The 17,162-nt window shown below is 59.1% G+C and overlaps 1 protein-coding gene across 3 annotated transcripts; it reads right to left on the bottom strand.

The window, feature by feature from the left end:
* Window positions 1-2,134: 2,134 nt before the first annotated feature.
* On the bottom strand, window positions 2,135-15,605 carry SLC35C2 (solute carrier family 35 member C2). Of its 3 annotated transcripts, none has more exons than XM_026503647.4 (11): window positions 15,538-15,597; window positions 12,364-12,514; window positions 10,540-10,914; window positions 9,556-9,706; window positions 8,483-8,546; window positions 7,715-7,787; window positions 6,997-7,165; window positions 6,831-6,914; window positions 4,329-4,504; window positions 3,078-3,207; window positions 2,135-2,716 (listed from the first exon to the last, which is right to left on the bottom strand). In XM_026503647.4, exons 3-11 carry the CDS (start codon window positions 10,657-10,659, stop codon window positions 2,583-2,585), a joined length of 1,101 nt encoding a protein of 366 aa, XP_026359432.2. In that variant the 5' UTR covers window positions 10,660-10,914; window positions 12,364-12,514; window positions 15,538-15,597; the 3' UTR covers window positions 2,135-2,582. The 3 variants fall into 3 exon arrangements, with proteins under 3 accessions (XP_026359432.2, XP_048078314.1, XP_026359433.2); XM_048222357.2 differs by having other exon boundaries at window positions 10,540-11,119; window positions 15,538-15,591; XM_026503648.4 differs by lacking the exon at window positions 12,364-12,514 and having other exon boundaries at window positions 15,538-15,605.
* Between the last annotated feature and the right edge of the window lie 1,557 nt (window positions 15,606-17,162).

The following is a 17,162-nucleotide window of genomic DNA, read 5'->3' as shown; positions in this document are numbered from 1 at the left end:
AGGCATGTCGGGTCCTGCTCCTGTCTCAGGTCTCCCCCAGAGGCGAACCCAGTGGCTTCTCCTCCCCGCCACGACCCCGACTGCAGACATCCTCATATATAAGGGGCATTAACCTTGCCTCCACTGCAGGCCCCAGGGAGAGATGGTGGCCATGTAAGCACTTAAAACTTGAACCCACAGGTCAGCCCTCCTTCCTCCCTCCTCTGCAGAAGCCCCAGAGTTGGAGGCTGCGTGGGGACAGACGCCACAGCCTTAGAGAGACAAGTCACATCCTCAGCTTCCCTCAACCTGTGCAAGCACTGAGTTGCCATGGTGACGCTGCAGGCACGAGATGCAATGGCTGCAGATAGCATGGGTGCTTCTAGGGCTCGCGGCCCCGAGTGGATGGCTGTGGGGCCCGGGAGGCCAGGCGATTGGGCGGGCCGGGTGGGGGAGGAGAGGGCGGCCTCCTCCAGGCTCAGCTGGTAATTGCTGCTAAGTGAGGGGCTGTCATGGAACCCAATACGAAGGCGGTGCGGGCCCCCGCTCTGCACCCTGTAATTACTGCACCAGACAGCAATGCTTACTCCCTGCGTGGGGAGGGGGGGGACGGTGCGGGGAGCAGACAGGAAGCTCTCATCCACCTGAGCCGGCGCGGGGCTGTGGCAGTCTCTCCCGCCCAGGAGCAGCCTCTCCAGCAGAGGTGGGAGGCCCCGGCCCCTCCTCTTGGCTGGCTCGCCCCACGTCATCCGTCATCCGTCATCCGGTGTGGAGCGTGCGCTCCCTCTCAGCCCGGCCTCTGGGCTTGCAGGATCCGGGGGGGGGGGGGGGCAGAGGTGCAGGCACAGAGAGGGCCCCACCTCCGGGGAGCTCCTGGAGTGGTACCTCCATTCTCAGAGGGCAGTCTGCCTGCCCTGTGACTGCCCAGCGGGAGGCAGATCTCTTCGCATTCCTCCTGAGCCTGGGGGCTCTGAGGACCTCAGGCTAGTCTCTCCCCCTCCTAGGCCTCAGTTTCCCTCCCTTCCCTCCCGCTGGAAGACTGCGGGTGGGTCTCCATCATTCTTAAGGGCTCTTCTACAGCAGGGCTTGGCGGACTGGAGCCGGCAGGCAGCGTCCTGGTTTTGGAAGTGAGGATTCCCTGGAACAGAGCCACGCCCTTTTGTGTCTGTGTCTGTCTGCCTCCCCGCTGCGCGGCGACAGGAGACGTGAGCGGCAGCCACGCGGACTATCCGGCCCTTCACAGAAAAAGTTTGCGGACCTGTTTCTAAAGTGTAACTATTTTCCTGGGTCTGACGGAGTGAGCTTTTTTGACTCCGATGTGATTAGAGCAATTCCTAACAAGCCCCATCGTGGTCCCCACCCGAAGACCCCGCTGTCCCCGTCCAAGGACCCCAGGCTCGGTGCGGCGCGGCGGCGGCCCGCGTGGTGCACTGGCGCCACCTGCTGCGAGTGCCTAGCAGCGCTTCCGCCAGGAAGTTCTTGGGGGGGGGGGGGCGCAGCTCGCGGGCTCAGGCCAGGCTTTAAAACCCTGGCACACCAGAGCCAGGATCTCACCGCAGCCTTCCTATTTTATAAAGACTGCAGTGTAGACGGGCGGTGTGATCGGTCCAAGGCAGGTGAACAGAGCTCAGGTCGCCGAGGCCCTTAAGCCATTCCATCTACGTTCCATGGGCATACGCTTGGCATAGTGCCTGGCTGTGAACCCTCGTTCCGTCACTCATTTAGGGTCTTGATTCCATGCTTGTGGAAAGAATTTGCAAAATAAACACTTATATATAACATTTAATCTGTTATCAATATTGACTCAATCTGATCAACTGAGACAATTGTTCCCATTTCACAGAGAAAAACACTGTGGTACAGAGAGGTTAAGTAATTTTCTTAAGGTCACACAGCTGAAAGTGACGGTCAGGATTCAAATGCAGGCTGTGAAAACACTAACCGCCCCAGAACAGTGCTCTGCACGTATTTTTTTCCCCTGCCTACAGGTGTGCTGGGGACCCGAGAGAGGGCACTGGGGCTCCAACAGGAGCGGGAGAGATGCAAGAAGCCTGGAGTCTGACCAGTCATGTGAAGGCCCCAGGCAGGGAAAGAAAGGGAGAGCAAGGCCCACACTGCCCCCTCCCGGCCCACCCTTCCAGGCAACACGAAATGGCCAGTGGACAGTAAATCCTTTATTTCCAAACTATAAATAGACCTGTACTGAGAAAAGACGGCTCCAGGTGATGAGGCTCCAGCCTCTGCATCACCCCTTCCCAACTGCCCCGCAGTGTAAACCCAGTCCCCTCGGAAACCTGCTCTGCCCCTGGAAACCACCACTGGGGCTGGCAGAGCCTAGCCAGCAGCTGAGCCCGGCCCGCTCCCCTGTCCCGCTGTGACTCCAGTGCGGTGTGGGCCCTGCTCTGGTCCGACACTCCCCCCTGTTCGATCAGCTTCCTAAGCGAGTCCCACCACGTGGCCACGCGCCGCCCCTCCCCAGGCCCAGCCTGGGAGAGTCCTGGCCCACCACTCCCCGGCTGTCGTGAAGGGCCCCCAGGGTCCCCAGGCTGCTGTGAGGTGTGAGGCTTGGGAGCAGCCTGCTTCCCAGCGGGTGTCCTGGCCCGTCACTGCTGCCCCTGGGCCACAAAGTACTCCTCCTCCTCATCATTGTCGTCCTCCTCCGGCCGGCTGCCCCGGAGCAGCAGCTCTAGGTCTGGGTGGGAGCCCGGCCCCTTCAAGGGTTTAGGGCCACCATCACCTGGGGACAGAGAGAAACCAGCTGTAGACCCAATCATGGTTTCCTCGGTGCCCTCCGATGCGGGTGTTGAGTCACCCACGTCCCACCTATTCACCCCCCCCACTCCCTGGAGACGACCCCTCTTCTGAGTGGCGGTGGCAGAACCCCCAGGCTGACTTCCTGGCAGAGGGGCGGCCTCCGCGGAGGCGGCTGACCTGCGCAGACAGCCACCCCGCTGGAACTGCTCTGGGCAGGTCGAGAGCCACCTGCCTTTCTTGGATGGTAGCTGGGGACCCAGGGCTGGGTCGAGGGGAGGTCGGAGGGGCTGAGTCACACGGGGAGCGTCATCCGAAAAGAGGCTTCTGAGAGGGGCTCTGGTTACCTCTGGAGCGCAGGGCTTTGAGAGCAACGTGCAGGGAGATGCCCGAGAGGCAGAGGGCAAAGCCCAGCCAGTTCAGGAGGCTGATCTGATCCCCCAGCAGGTGAGCGGCCAACAGCAGCGTGCAGACTTCCTGCGGGCAAAGGCAGGAAGGTGAAGCGATCAGGAGGAGGAGCTGGCTCCTGTGCAAGGAGGGTGGACGGCAGGGGCACCGGGCACAACCACAGGGTAGGGCCTGACCTGCCGGAACTCCTGGGGCCTGGGCGGGCTGGCCAGCGGGGCAGAAAGGGGGCTTCCCTGAGCTCAGAGGACCAGGCGTGCCTGCAATGCTTTCCTCCCTTTGTGCTACTAGACGTGACACGGGAGGTGCTCTGCAGTGTTCAAAGAGGCAGACCAGACCCAGGGCTGGGAGCAGAGAGTGTCCAGCCCACAGCCATGTCCGCAGGAGTGAAGGACAGCTGTGCTTCCAGAAGGCACCCACATACGGAGAGCCCAACACAGCCAGAGGAGAATGCAGCATCACCCCAGGCTCCTGAGGGCACACCCCGGCCATGGGGTTCTGCATACACGGTGGCTGCCAATGTGACTGGTGGGATGCTTCGTTCTGAGAACCACAGCTCACGCCTCTTCCCAAGCCCTTTGGGGAGACTTATGATTCTGCTCCAGCATCGGTGTCTGTCTCGTCAAGGAGAAACCGCACCCCACCCCCATGGGCCCGAGCAGGGTGGGGTGAGGGGGTGGCAGGGGAGGGGGAAGCCTGAGAGCAGAGGCACGTGTGCTGCCAGGCAGCAGTAAAGGCAAAACAGGCAAACACAGGGCACGTGCGCTAGCACTGTCCCTCGCTGTGACCATGGCAGGCATCACCAATCAATCACGGAACACTTGCCCAAGGAGTCTGGATGGGCCTTCTCAACCCATGGCGCCAGGCCACTGCCAAATGACCGGAGTGGGCATTCATGGTAACATGAGAATGCATCCCAGGCCCGGTGGAGTCAGAATCCCAGCTCGGCCACCTGCTGGCTGTGTGTCCTGGCGTAGGAGCCACCCACCTGTGAACCCAGGAGGCCCAGCCCCACCCCCAGGGCTGCGGCCACGAGGGGAGGGGTCTCAGACAAGAGCTTGGCACCCAGCACACTAGCCAGGCACTCCTGTCTTCCGTGCTGGGGCCTGGGGCATGGGAGCTGGGACAGAAGCTGCTGCTGAGCTCGGGGCCCATGCTGTAAGACAGGACTGGGGCCACCCCTGAGGCTGCACCTTAAAAATGCCCGCAATGGAGAGAGTGAGGCTGGAGGTTCTGGAGACCAGGAGGAACTCAGAGAAGCCCAGACCGAAGGCGAGGATCCCTCCAAGGAAGAGGCTCCCTAGGACCCGCAGGAGCAGCCCGGTGTCCTGGAAACGGAAGATCTTCTCAGATGTGGACAAATGGAGACCTGAAAGCAAAGGGAGAGTGGGAGGCCACCAGAGTGCTGGTGTCCTCAGGGTGTGGGAGACCCCACATGGGGCAGTCACATCCCTGCGCACCTGTGCACTCACTGCGGCCCTGAGGAGGGGGATGGGAGGTGGCAGAAAATGCTGTGCAGACAGCCTGACACCCGGGGACCTGGGGAAGCAGTGATGGCCCCCCGAGAGCCTCCGGGCTAGGGCGGAGGGCCTGGTGTTCTGCGGGCTTCCCCTGCCAAGGTGCTGACCTGCACATCTCTCGGAAGGAGCGTGACTTTGCGTGGCCTCTGCAGCTGTGGCAGGTAGTGGGCCAAAGAGAGGTGGGGTGGCCCATCGAGTGAGCGATGAGTGACTACTGTCAGAGCCCTGGGCCCCGGGGCGAGCCCTTGCTCTCGATGTCAGGTGGGACACCATGAACAGGGCCTCATTTTATCCTCCCAAACCTTCTCCATTTTAATCCGGGTCTTGCCATCACACAGCTGTGGGACGAGGCTGAGACGTACCCCCTCTTGGGGCCTGTCCCCCAGTGATAAAATGAGAGCATTTCGAGCAGACCAGCATTTCTCAGACAGACAATATATATTAAGTATAACGTGGGAAACGGTTCTCAAAAAGTAAATGCACACGAATATAGGACAAAGCCTTGTTCTAGAGACACCCACGCAGGCACCCACACACCAAGTCTGGCTCGACTTCTAGAGGATTCCTGGCCCTCCGACACCGTCCCTTAGAGTGACTCCGTGGGTCTGTGCAGGAAAGGCCCCGGGCTAGGCACAGCTGAGACACCTGTGGGGGCTAGAGGCTGGCCGAGCACTTTGAGATTTTAGGAGGGAAGCACCAAAGAAATGCAGAGTGACAGTCCCTCCCAGGCAAACAGCCTCTCGATGTAGGACATCTTGTCTGGTGCTGGGCTCAGCAGTACTGCAAAGGCGTCGGCAAATTGAAGGGAATTCGGGAAAGAGCAACATAAGTAATGAAGGCGCTTGGGGGATTAATTTACCAGAAAAGATTAAAGGAGCTAAATCCATGCAGCTTTGCTAAGTGACGACTACGGGGGCTTCGGGTGTGCAGGGATGGGGAAGGGTGTCCGCGGCCAGGACGGGAGGGAGCGCGCTGGGTGGTACAGGGGGCAGAAGGTGAGGGTGGGGGGAGATGTTAACTGGGAGGAAAAGGAGGCTGCAGAGAAGAAGCTTCCCGGACAACGGGGCTGCATAATCATCTCAGAGAGGTTTGAGACGCTTCACTGCTTGAAACTTAAATGGATGTGGGACAGCATTCTCTGTAATGACCCTGAGGACAGAAGGAAGGGACTCAGGGAAGAAGGATAAACAGGGACAAAGACTCATCTCGAAACCCGGGAGGAAGTACGGAGGTGTGTACTCGCAGCCTAGATGATTCTCCCCGCCTCTCCTCTTCTCTGGGAGGTGACGGTGGGCGGGGGGCCCCCTAGCCAGCCTCCTGCGCTGTGGCCAAGGCTACACACATCATCCCGCACACTTCCACCCTCTGAACTGACGGATCCCACTTCCTGCGATGCCCTGCCCCCATCCGCCTGGCAAAAGCCCTTCCAGCCTCCACAATCCGTGGCCTGGCAAGTCTTTTTGACTTGGCTTTCCACCCTAGCACCCTGAAAGAATCCTGGTCCTCTCCTCCTTCGAAGAGACAGAACACATCACAGTTAAGAGGAAGGACTCGGGAACCACCTGCTGGAACCCAATTCTGGCTTGTGGGGCAAGGTTATCTTTACTTCTCTGCACCTGCTTCTTTGACTTGCATGATGGCCATAACGCTAGTGCTGCCACAGGGGTTTGGAGGAGTGTAAGAGTTAGTATGTTTAAAACGACCAGAACAGGGGCGCCTGGGTGGCTTAGTCAGCTAAGTGTCTGCCTTCAGCTCAGGTCATGATCTTGGAGACCTGGGTTCGAGCCCTGCACCCGGCTCCCTGCTCAGCAGGGAGTCTGCGTCTCGCTCTCCCTCTGCTCCTCCCCCCTGCTCATGCTCTCTCTCTCAGATACATAAATAAATCTTTTAAAAAACAACCCACATCAGAACAGCCCTGGCATACCTGTCGGGCTGTACACGTCCACTGTCATTATCGTCTGTTGTCTTTTATCTACACTTTCTGTGTACGCATTTCTCGTGCTGGATTCCAGCCCTCTGCTTTAATGTCTGTCCAGCCCTTAGACCAGGCACTGCCGATGGAGGGACCGCATCTTCCATCTCTGTAACCTCTGCAGCACCCATGGAGCTGGGCTCAGAGCAGGGAAGGGGCATCTGTCGTACTGAGGTGCCCCCAAGACGGACGACCCAACATACCTTCAAATATGGCGAAGAGAGGGAAGAGCCCCAGAAACATGAGTGGCTGCAGGTGGAACATGGTGTCAATGGGGTTCTGGAGCCCTGCAGAATGAGGACGGGGTGAGCCGTCAGGGTGGCCTGGCCCGCCTCCACCCGCCTCCCCCCTGCCTGGGCCCGCGCTCACCGAGCTCCGCCTTCTGCAGGAGTATCTGGGTGAGGGTCCAGCGAATGCCGCCGATGAACGAGGCCCCCAGCACCAAGGCGAAGCCCTCCACGTTGAATTGTGTGGACTTGTAGGTGAACATGAAGAGGCCCCCGGCGATGAGGAGGACCACCAGGACCAGAGCCGCACGCTACCAGGATGGGGAGCAGTGGCCACTGACCACAGGGTCCCCAGTTTCTCCACCCTGGAGCGCGGGCTCAGTAGCTATGTTGGCTGACCCTGCGGCAAGAAACCCTTCTCCCCCGCGACCTCGGGGGTCCCGGCCAGCTCGTTCCCATCAATGTAGGCAGGGCTGACATTCAGTGGACATGTACCCAGCATCCCTAGTTGATCTAAACTTCTAAACAGCTTTCCTACAGCTGGTCTAGGCCCCCAGGAGGTCCCCCAGTACCCTGGACCTAGCAAATAAAGGGTGACTGCCTCCAGGACCCCGCTGCACCTGGCCCTTATCCTTGAACCCTTTCTCCTTCTGTCATTCTTCTGGTCATTACACCTGCCACGCTGGTTGCTAAGTATTCTCAGCAGTGGCCTGTCCTAGGGCCTTCCTCAGCGATAGGAGTTATTGCCAGCTGGGCTGGGCTCGTCTCCTCTGTCACATAGCGACAGGCCACTGCTCAGACACCCCTTTTAGTCTGAGCATCTGTGGGGGTAGGAGGGACCAGGGGAGCTGGGGCCTCACCAGCTCCTCCAGCTTGAAGATCAGGGAGAAGATCAAGATGAAGAGGACAGCGGAAGACTTGGTCATTGTGTACCTGCAAGGACAAATGACCCATGATGCACCAGCGGGGCCCAGGGCTCAGGCCCGCCACCAGGACAGGAGCCCATGGACTGTGCTGGAGAAGGTGGGAGGCTGTGGGGACCTCTGACTTCCCTGAGGGCAAATGGCTCTGCTCAGGGCAGCTGGGCAATCTGGGTACAAAAGATCAAAGGAAGGCGGCCTGAGTCATCTGGGCTGATACATGACCTTTAAATGGAACAAATCTCTGTGACCAAGGGACCTCTGACTATCGCTAGAGAGAAGAGGCTGCGGGTCAACTGTGAGCTCCCGAGTCCTCTTATTTATCTGCCCCTCTGTGACTGGGTTCAGGAAGGAAGGAGGGGAGGAGGAAAAGAGAAGGTGGGGAGGACGCCCCCTGAAGTACAAGGTCAGAGCTGAGAAACAGTCGTTACACGTGCCCCTCTGTGCAGCCACGTGCACCACACCGGCCAGTGCCCCTGCTGCCCGGCCTGATGGGCACCGTTCCGAGCCCCTGGCTCCCCCAGCCCACCGGGCAGGCAGGCGCAGCACCCCTCTGAGCCCGGGGTTACTGCGGGAGCGCTGCCGGGTATCGGGGCGGAGCTGAGAGCAGGGGCTGCTCCCAGAGCGGCCAGCCCACAGGCCCAGGGCTGGACAGGGTCAGACAGAGGGGCCAAGCCTGGAGGAGGGTGGGGGGCGGCTGGGACTCACAGCGAGACGGTGATGTAGAGGAAGCTCCAGTTGGACAAGCCCACGTCAAGCGCCGTTGCCAGTGCTGCGGAGACAGGGGCGCCCGCCGGACACGCAGCCGGGGCGGCCGGCATGGGCGGGCCAGGTGTTCAAACACTTCCATGAGGCCCCCGAGTGCTCCCTGCTTTGCCCCAAACACCCCGGCTTTCTCTTGGGCCCTTGGGCCTTCCTTTCACAGCAACTGAAGGGTTAAGTCCTGGCCAAAAAAGGGAGGGGGTGTCCCTCCAGCATTAGGGCTGCAGGCTGTTCTGACTGGCTAGGGCTGGGGCGGTATGGTCCCCCCGAGGAAGAGTATTAATCCCGTCCGTCCCCCCGAGGAAGAGTATTAATCCCGTCCGTCCCCCCGAGGAAGAGTATTAATCCCGTCCGTCCCCCTGAGGAACAGTATTAATCCTGTCCGTCCCCCCGAGGAAGAGTATTAATCCTCTCCGTCATCCCTTATGAGCAATTCTTCAGAGTGGCTTCTCCTCCCTGAGGATCGAAGGCACACTCCTCGTGGAGGACCTGCTCCTCCAGGATCTGTCCCTGCCACTCTCTCTTTTCTCCCACTTCTCCTCACCAGCGCAGAGCTCCCCGTGTCCCGACACGCTTTTGGTTCCCTTGCAGACCCGCACAGACACTAAACCCTCGGCCATTTCAGCCCATGCTCTGGGAAGCCCTCCCCACTGGGTCTGCGCTGCTCCCCCCCGCCCCCGCCGCCCCATGCTCCGAGGTGCCCTCATCGTCCCACTGCAGCAAGGTGAGGGCAGGTGTGGCCTCAGTGCGCCTGGTCGAGGCCGGTGCTGCATTGGAGACTTTTCCTGGTGCGTGCCAGCATGCATGTTGTGTGTATGGGGGGGGGGGGGCTGCAGAGGACACAAGAGGCAGAAGTAGGGCTGCGGGGAGGCAGACGGGGTGAAGTGGGAGGGGGGGATGGAGAGGGCCTCCACTCCACGCCACCAAGGCTCCTTTTGTCCTTGGCCAACGGCTTTCCAAGCGACCCCCCCGTCTCGCCCCCACCCGCCCAGGGCCAGGGCTGCCCCACGGCCACGTACCCGTGGGAGCTACTCTCCTGAGGTAGTCCGTCCAGCTCAGCACCACGCGGGCCCTGTGGCTGGAGCACTGAACCAGGGCCCTGGACAGGGCAGAGAACAGGAAGATCACGGCCAAGTGCAGCATCGTCATGAAGAGCGGGAAGTGGAAGCTCTGCGGAGCCCAAAGCACAGACAGACCGGCTGGCTTACAGCTCCGCCTTCGTCCGGCTCCCCCTCCCTCCTTGCCCTGGCTGGGGGCAGTGGCGCTAACTCCGTGGTTCATCAGGGCTCTGCAGCGGCCGGGGCCCCCCACCCCCACCCCACACTGCAATCACTTGGGATGAGAGACTTATAGTTCCATTTTGGAGATCATGCCGAGAGCAGGTGGCAGACCGGGGCTCAACTGGACCGTGGTGCGGTCTCCACCGTGTCCACCGGCCCGTCTGCTTCCTGCTCCAGCGCCCCCCCACCCCGGGTCATAACCAGTGCTGGCCAGTGCAGCAGGACCAGTGATTAAAATACTGAAGTCTGGGGCGCCTGGGTGGCTCAGTCGTTCAGCATCTGCCTTCGGCTCAGGGCGTGATCCCAGGGTCCTGGGATCGAGCCCCACATCAGGCTCCTCTGCTGGGAGCCTGCTTCTTCCTCTCCCACTCCCCCTGCCTGTGTTGCCTCCCTCGCTGCCTGTCTCTCTGTCAAATAAATAAATAAAATCATAAAAAAAAAAAAAAATACTGAAGTCCCTCTCTACCGGTTGGTAAACAGTTGCTGCCTTAATCCCAAGTTACCTTAGTTCATCCTCGGTGTCTCTCCGGTTCCCAATTTCCCTTCGATCCACCCATTTGAGGGGCACCCCCGGTGTGGCAGGGCTCTAGGGCCCTGTCCCATCGCTAGCGTGACTGGCTTCCAGGCTGATGAGTGGAAGTCCGTGCCATGCTATTGCTAAATATTCGGGGACGCTGCGGCCGTGCCCCCCCCCCCCCCCCCGCCCATGAAGCCTCCCGTTACCTTCGTCAGCCACTTGTTGTAGAAGGTGATGCCGATGGAGAAGCCGTAGTAGAGGAGGACCAGCCCCAGAGTCAACACCGCCTTCCACACAAAGGCCACGTCAAGGGCCCACCTCCCCATCCGGGGAAGCTGCAAATCCCTTGCTCTGGGTCAGTGGGGGCGGGCAGCTCTCCCGAAGACGGCCGCGGGAAGCGCCAGCCGAGCAGGGCCACGACTTTCAACAAAGTCTCCTGGCTGGAGGAGTCCTCTTCGCCTCCATGATTCGGAATCATCCACGGAGACCCTGGCACAGGTCTCACCTTAGGGGCTGGTGGCCCGAGCCAACCCTCTCCATGATTAAGTGGATGCAGGGCGTGCAGGTCCCCAGGTCGGAGGCTGGAGGAATGGAAAGGAAGCTTGGGTGGCCCGGCGGAGCAAGGGCTGCCCGATGGGTCCACCCCACCCCTGCCCACAGGGAGCAGACCACAGCGGACCCAGCGGGGGGCAGGAAGGGGCGCAGGCCCGGCAAGGCTTCACAGAGCTCCAGTCCCGTCCACTCTGTCGCCTCAAGCTGTTCTCCATGAATTGCCGCCGAAGTGACCTTTTAAAAACGTAAATCTGATCATGTCAGATCAGATGTCAGTCCTTCAGTGACTCCCAGGCTCTTATGATAAAGACCAAAAGCCTTCCTGTCAGCTAAGCCGTCCTGACCTGTCCCTGCTGGCCTCTCCAGCCTTAGCTCCGGGCCCTCTGTCCCCATCCCAGCCGCTGCCTCAGTTCCCCAAACACACGGGCTCTCTCCCACTGCCTGGAGGACCAGACGCGCTGCCCACCCTCCATTCCTTTCCCAGCGGACGCTATGCAACTTCAGCTCAACTGTCACCTCCTCCTTGATGGGGCTGCTCCTACGGCTCCCCTACTTTCCCTCCGCTGTACTTGTGCAGGGCACGCCGATCTGAGTGGCGTCTGTCCCCTGGGAGGCTGTGAGCTCCAGGAATCAGGACCCACCACGCACACTGAGTTGTCCACACGGTTCGATGACTCAGTGCAAGAGAGCGGCCACCTGCTTTTCAGGGCGCTGATCCGATCTTTAAGGCACTAAAAATGCACCAGGAAACCAATACCTACCCTGCCCTTGGCCTCTAAGGACCACTCCCATAGCGGCGGTGCCTGCTTTAGGTCTTGCTGAACTAAACCACTCCCCGCCTTTCCATTGAGGCAATCCTAACGAGGGTCCAGAGCACCCAGGCTCTGAGGAGACCCGGCTGACCCAGGTCCACAGGTACCCCACCTGCGGCTTCATGTGTGTGTCTCCAGTCCCCATCTCCGCCTCTGAGACGTTCCCAACCTGCTGAAATGCCACCTCCTTGAAGTCTTCCTAGAACCATCTGATCAGACATACCCTACTTCCCCCACCCCCAGTCCTTTCTGGGAGTAATTTCACTCAGCTCTGGACACTGGAAGCTGGGTTATCACTGCCCTCCCCCGAGGCAAACCGGGAGCCAGCATAAGGCTTTGCTGGAAGGATATGGTAGGGCTGCGCTTCTCTTGAGGGAACTTTGGAAACCTGTGGGGGTGTTTTTGGGGAACTCTCTTAGCTTTTAGGGATATGATGGGGGGGGGTCTCTGAGAGTGTCCACATAACTAAGAATTGCTCCGCAGCCTTTGTAACTTTGACAACCCATGCAGGTCTAAGACTCACCTATAATTACCTGAACCTCGAACCCAACTGTTTTTTTTTTTTTTTTTTTAAAGTAAATTCTACCCCCAGCGTGGGGCTCGAACTCAAGTCACGTGCCCTAGTGACTGAGCCAGCCAGATGCTCCAAGAACCCAACTGTCTTACCTGTGATGAAGAGCAGTTTTTCTGTGGTTCTACTATGCACTGCAATTTCCAAGAGTATGTTTGCCACGCACGTGATTCTGCTAACGAGTTTGGAGAAAGCACACCATCTACAGCTGCGGCCCGCACGGCTGCTAGCACGCTCCCCGAGGCCCTGCGGGTGGTGGGAGCGCGGGCTGCCTCACTGCTGCTTCTAGCTTCCTTGTACCCCGAACGGACGTCCTTAAACATACTCAATTCTCAATGACCTTTTCTTATCAGTACGCTGACACCTCCCCGCGCCTCCCGAAGAATCCCCATGGCCTACTCGTCTGTCCATGCTGGATGTCTAATACCAGGCACTCACCCCCGTCCACCCAGCACGGACTCCCGAGCCCCAGGAGCTGTCCAAACCTGCCCCTCTTCCCACCCCAGCCGGTGGCACCTCCACTCACCCGGTTGCTCAGGCCAGAAATTTTGTTCCCACCCTGAGTCCTCGCTCCCTCAGCCCACATTCAAACAGCAAGTATTGTCATCTCAGTCTTAAAAAAGGATCCCCAAATACGGTCACATCTCCCGACCACCACTGCCCTCCAGGCCACCAGCCTCTCTCCCCCACACGACAGGTTAGTCTCTTCCACTTCTCCCCGCACCTCCCGCCCGCCGGCTCCTGCTTGTACAGCTAGGCAGTGGGGTACATGGGCACCAAACCTATGCCTAACAGACCTTAAGGCCCATATTCTTTCCCCTACACCCGGGTTTCTCCATCTTGGCATTACTGATACTCGGGGCCAGGTAATCCTTTGTGCATTGTGAGATGTCTAGGAGCAATCCTGGTCTCTACCTACTCGATGCCTAGAGCAGCCCCCTCCTCCTCCTCCCAAGCTGTGACAACCGAGAATGTCTCCAGACAGGGCCAAATGTCAGGGGGGCAAAAGTGCTCCATGCGGAGAATGACTGCTCACACCACACAGGCAACCACAGGGCCTTCTACCTTTAGTACCGGCTCTCCGTGGCTCCCGCCCACCGCAGAGCGGTCTGGACCTTTCTGTGAGTCAACTTCTCGCATCTTCTGCTTTTCGTGCAGTTCCTGCTCCAACACTGCAAGCTGTGCCACCCCCCTCTCACCTCCTGCTCAAGTCCCAGCCTTCCTTCAGCCAGTCCGGGTCCTCCACCTCCAGAGAGTCCCTGTGATTACCCCAGCCAGCAGGGAGCACTGTCTCCAAGCTAACAACACTCATTCTCTTACTGTCATTCCGTCATTTAACCCCAGACACAAAATCAGCCTCAGCTAGAAGGGCTCTTGGAAATCATGTAGCCATTTACTCAATGGTCATTTATTAAGCACCACTGTATGCCTAGCATTGGAAATAGAGATACGATAAGGTCCCCACCCCTTTTTTATGATAAGGAAAACCAGGCTGAAAGGGGCAAATGCTCTTTTTCACATCTCATTGCCAAGAAGGGAATTCCAGATTGTGCATGACTTTCCCCAGGGGGCAGCCTAGCGGGGAGTAGCAGGCACATCAGGCTAGACTTGGTGCACAGCCCCCCCGCAGCACCTGGCTCCCCTCAAGCTCTGTGACTGTAACATGGGCTGTGCAGTTTAGTGCTACCAGTGTGGGCTTGGAGTGAGAAAGACCTGGGATCCAGTCCTGGCTCCTCTATGAACATCGGGACTCCCGAATGACCTGAACTCTGGACCTCAGCTTCCAGTAAAGGAGGATAAAATCATCTGCCTCTTGGGAGGGGAGCCGATGGCATCAGGTACAGCGCTTGATGGTGACTTGTGGCACAGGCTTACAACCCTCCTGGCCCCCTTACAGCAAAACTCCCCCAGGGTCCCCTGCACTACTGTCCCTACTCTCCTGCCACCCAAACTCACTTCAGCCTGTCCCCACTGCTCCACTGAGTCACCACACCTTCCACCTTGCTGCCCCTCTCAGGACCAAGGCTCTGTCTTCATCGGCACTTTACAGAACTGACCACTTCCTCCTCCTGGTAAAGCCTCTTGGATGCCACACCATACTCTCCTGCTTTTTCTTCTGCTTTTCTGGACTCCTGGCCTTCTTTGCTGGCTCCTCCTCGTCAACCAACTGGTAAAAGTTGAATACCTGAGGGTTGGATCCTGGCTTCTCTTCTCTTCATTCTCCCTTGAGTAATCTCATCCCATCTGACAGACATTCCAGTGATTTCTACATTCTTTCCATTAGCCCTACCCTTCTCTGGCAGCTCCAGGCTGGTACATCGAACAGTCTACTTGGTAGCTGCACCCAAGATACCTCAAACTGAAGGTGTCCCCAACCTATTCCCAAGTCATTAGTAAATGCCAGCACAATATACCTGGTTTAAAGCCTAAGCCCCCAAATGAATGATGAACTCACCCTTGACCACTCTGTCCTTCCTTCCTCCAATCCTATCCTGTCAGATCCTCCTCCCAGATCCCTATAGACCAGCTACCTGTCTTCGCCTGCGCTCGGCCATCAGCCTAAGCCATGTTGATCTCTCACCTAGGGACTGCAGCGGTCTCCTAACTGGTGTCCCTGCTTCCTCCTTCCCCGACAGCCTGGAGTCCACACAGCAGCCTGAGTGAAGGCTTACTCACCGAAAGCAGACCACGCCCTCAAAGGGCGAATCCCAACCCCCTAGCAGGCCCTTCCACCATCTGGCCTCTGCCCGTGTCTGCAACCTCGTTCTCCCGCCACTGCCCCGGAGCCCGCCACGCTGGCCCCTGGCCGCTCGCCAGGCCCATCGAGCCTACGTCCTTCTTTGCACTGAACATTCCCTCTTCCGCGGACCTTTGCTCGGCTGAACCCAGCTCGAGGTCCCGCTCCTCATCCTCTTGGCACCTCCCACCACCTGACGTTGCCCTGTTTGCGCACGTGTTTATTGCGCGCCCCACACTCCCACCCCACCGCGGGATGCCGCCTCTCGGAGGGCTGGGTCGCGTTCGCGAAGTTCTGTCTGGGTCGGGACCCTGCCCGTCGCCGCACGCGCGCGAAGCTCTGGGGAAGCGCGCCCGGCAGGCGGCCGGGGAGGGCGAGTGGAGGCCCCGGCCCCTTCACGGCGCGAACGCGGAGGCCCGGGAGGGACAGGAGCCCCGGCGGGCCGCTGCGCGCAGAGCCCGGCCGGGACCCCGCTCCCGGACCCTCCCCCGCCCTCGGGAGCGCGCGCAGGGCCCGCGGCGCGCCCACTCACCTCAGCAGCGGGCGCTCCGGGCTGGATCCTCCCGCCGGAAGTGCGAGGCCGAGCGCCGGCGCGCGGGGGGGGGCACTTCCGCCAGAAGAGGCCGAGGGGCGGGGCCGGCCGCTGGCGGGGCGGGGCGGGGCTTCGGAGGTGGGCCGGCCGGCACAGTCCCCAGAGTCCCAGCGCCAAGCAACCTGCCGTGCTGTCTTTGCTTGTGTCTCCTGCGCTCCATCGGCCTCGTTCTGGAGCCCCAGTGCGTGCTGCGATGGCATGCGCACCCGGGGCAGCCGGAAAAGAGCCACCTGTTTACTTCTGTTGAACAGAGTACCTTATTCCAGCCCAGTGCTGGGCAACCATGGAACCGCAAACATGAAAAATCTCTCATGGGCTTTTTCTTCTGAGAGCTTAAGTCGGCTGGGGAGTGATAAGTCAGGGGCATTAAATTTTAGGACTTAGAAGATCCATGGGAGATAATAAATAATACACATTTGTGAAACATTTTGTGCGCCTGAAACTTTCTAAGAATTATCTTAATTTCAATACGTTGAGTGGAGGTTGTGAGGGAGTGTCGTGGCAGAGGAAATAAGGAGAGGGGAAGGCTGGTGCCCGTCTTAAAGCCCAGTCGTTTATAAGGGGAGTTAACAAAAGCTGTGGTTGGAAAAGTAGCTATGGGGCAGGTTGCAGTGGTCTCAAAAATGCCAGCTAGGAAATTCAGATCTTACTCATGTTGGAGGATGGATTAAAAGCGGCACAGCCCGGGACCAGAACCCCCAGGAGGTCAGAGCAGGGTAGGGTTGCAGAATGAGGCCCAGTTAGGGGTTTTTTGCCCTCTCTTCCCAGTGCCTCCTGTGCTCTCTTCTAACACTGGCTGCAAACATGGATCCCTGCGGGTGACTCAGCTGGCCTCCCTGGCCCCTCTTAACAGAAGGTTCTAGGCCAGAGTGTAAGCAGCGCATTATGCAAACCACTGCTGCCCCCCGCCCCTGCCAGCTGACATCATGCAGGCATTAGTTCATTCATTCAGCACTTACCAAGCACCTACAATGGCACCCATCACTGCCCAAGGTCTTGCCTGTATCCAGTCTTCAAGGCCTGTGCCGCACGCACTTGATGTGCCTTTTGAAAGAGACTGGCCTCGCCCCCTTCTCTCTCAGGGGGAAAAGAATATCTATTTTCATCGCCACCCTCATTCAAGCCTCCCAGCTACCAAGGCTGAGTTTTGGAGCAACGGCCTAAAACACCAGCTGGAAGGCTGGGCACTAAGCACCGGCGACACACAGGGTGAAGAACGTGTCTTCTTTGTAAGTCACAAGAATGTGAGCTGTTCTCTGACTGTGCCCCTGGCAGGGATAAGAGGGAGGATATGTTCATGGGGGTGTACAGCATGCCGTTTCCTGCTGTGCCCGGCAAGCCTGAGCGGAAAACGCTTTGTCCTGCTGCAGCAATCTGGGAGCATCCCTAACTGTCCAGGTGAGCGCGCGCGTGCGTGTGTGTGCACACGTGCACACACCCAGGGAGGGCAGAGTGGTTGTAAAGGAGGAAGTCTCCCAGACATGATGAAATGAAGCCTTGTCAAGGTGAAAGCTCCCTTGGGCACAGAGCAAGTACAGAGAAACAGCTGTTAATAGGTACCACGG

Source organism: Ursus arctos, unplaced genomic scaffold (genome assembly GCF_023065955.2).
Source record: "Ursus arctos isolate Adak ecotype North America unplaced genomic scaffold, UrsArc2.0 scaffold_16, whole genome shotgun sequence".
NCBI classification, from domain to species: Eukaryota; Metazoa; Chordata; class Mammalia; order Carnivora; family Ursidae; genus Ursus; species Ursus arctos.
The sequence above is the reverse complement of the archived record's forward strand: the minus strand, read 5'-3'. Positions and strand labels throughout refer to the sequence as shown.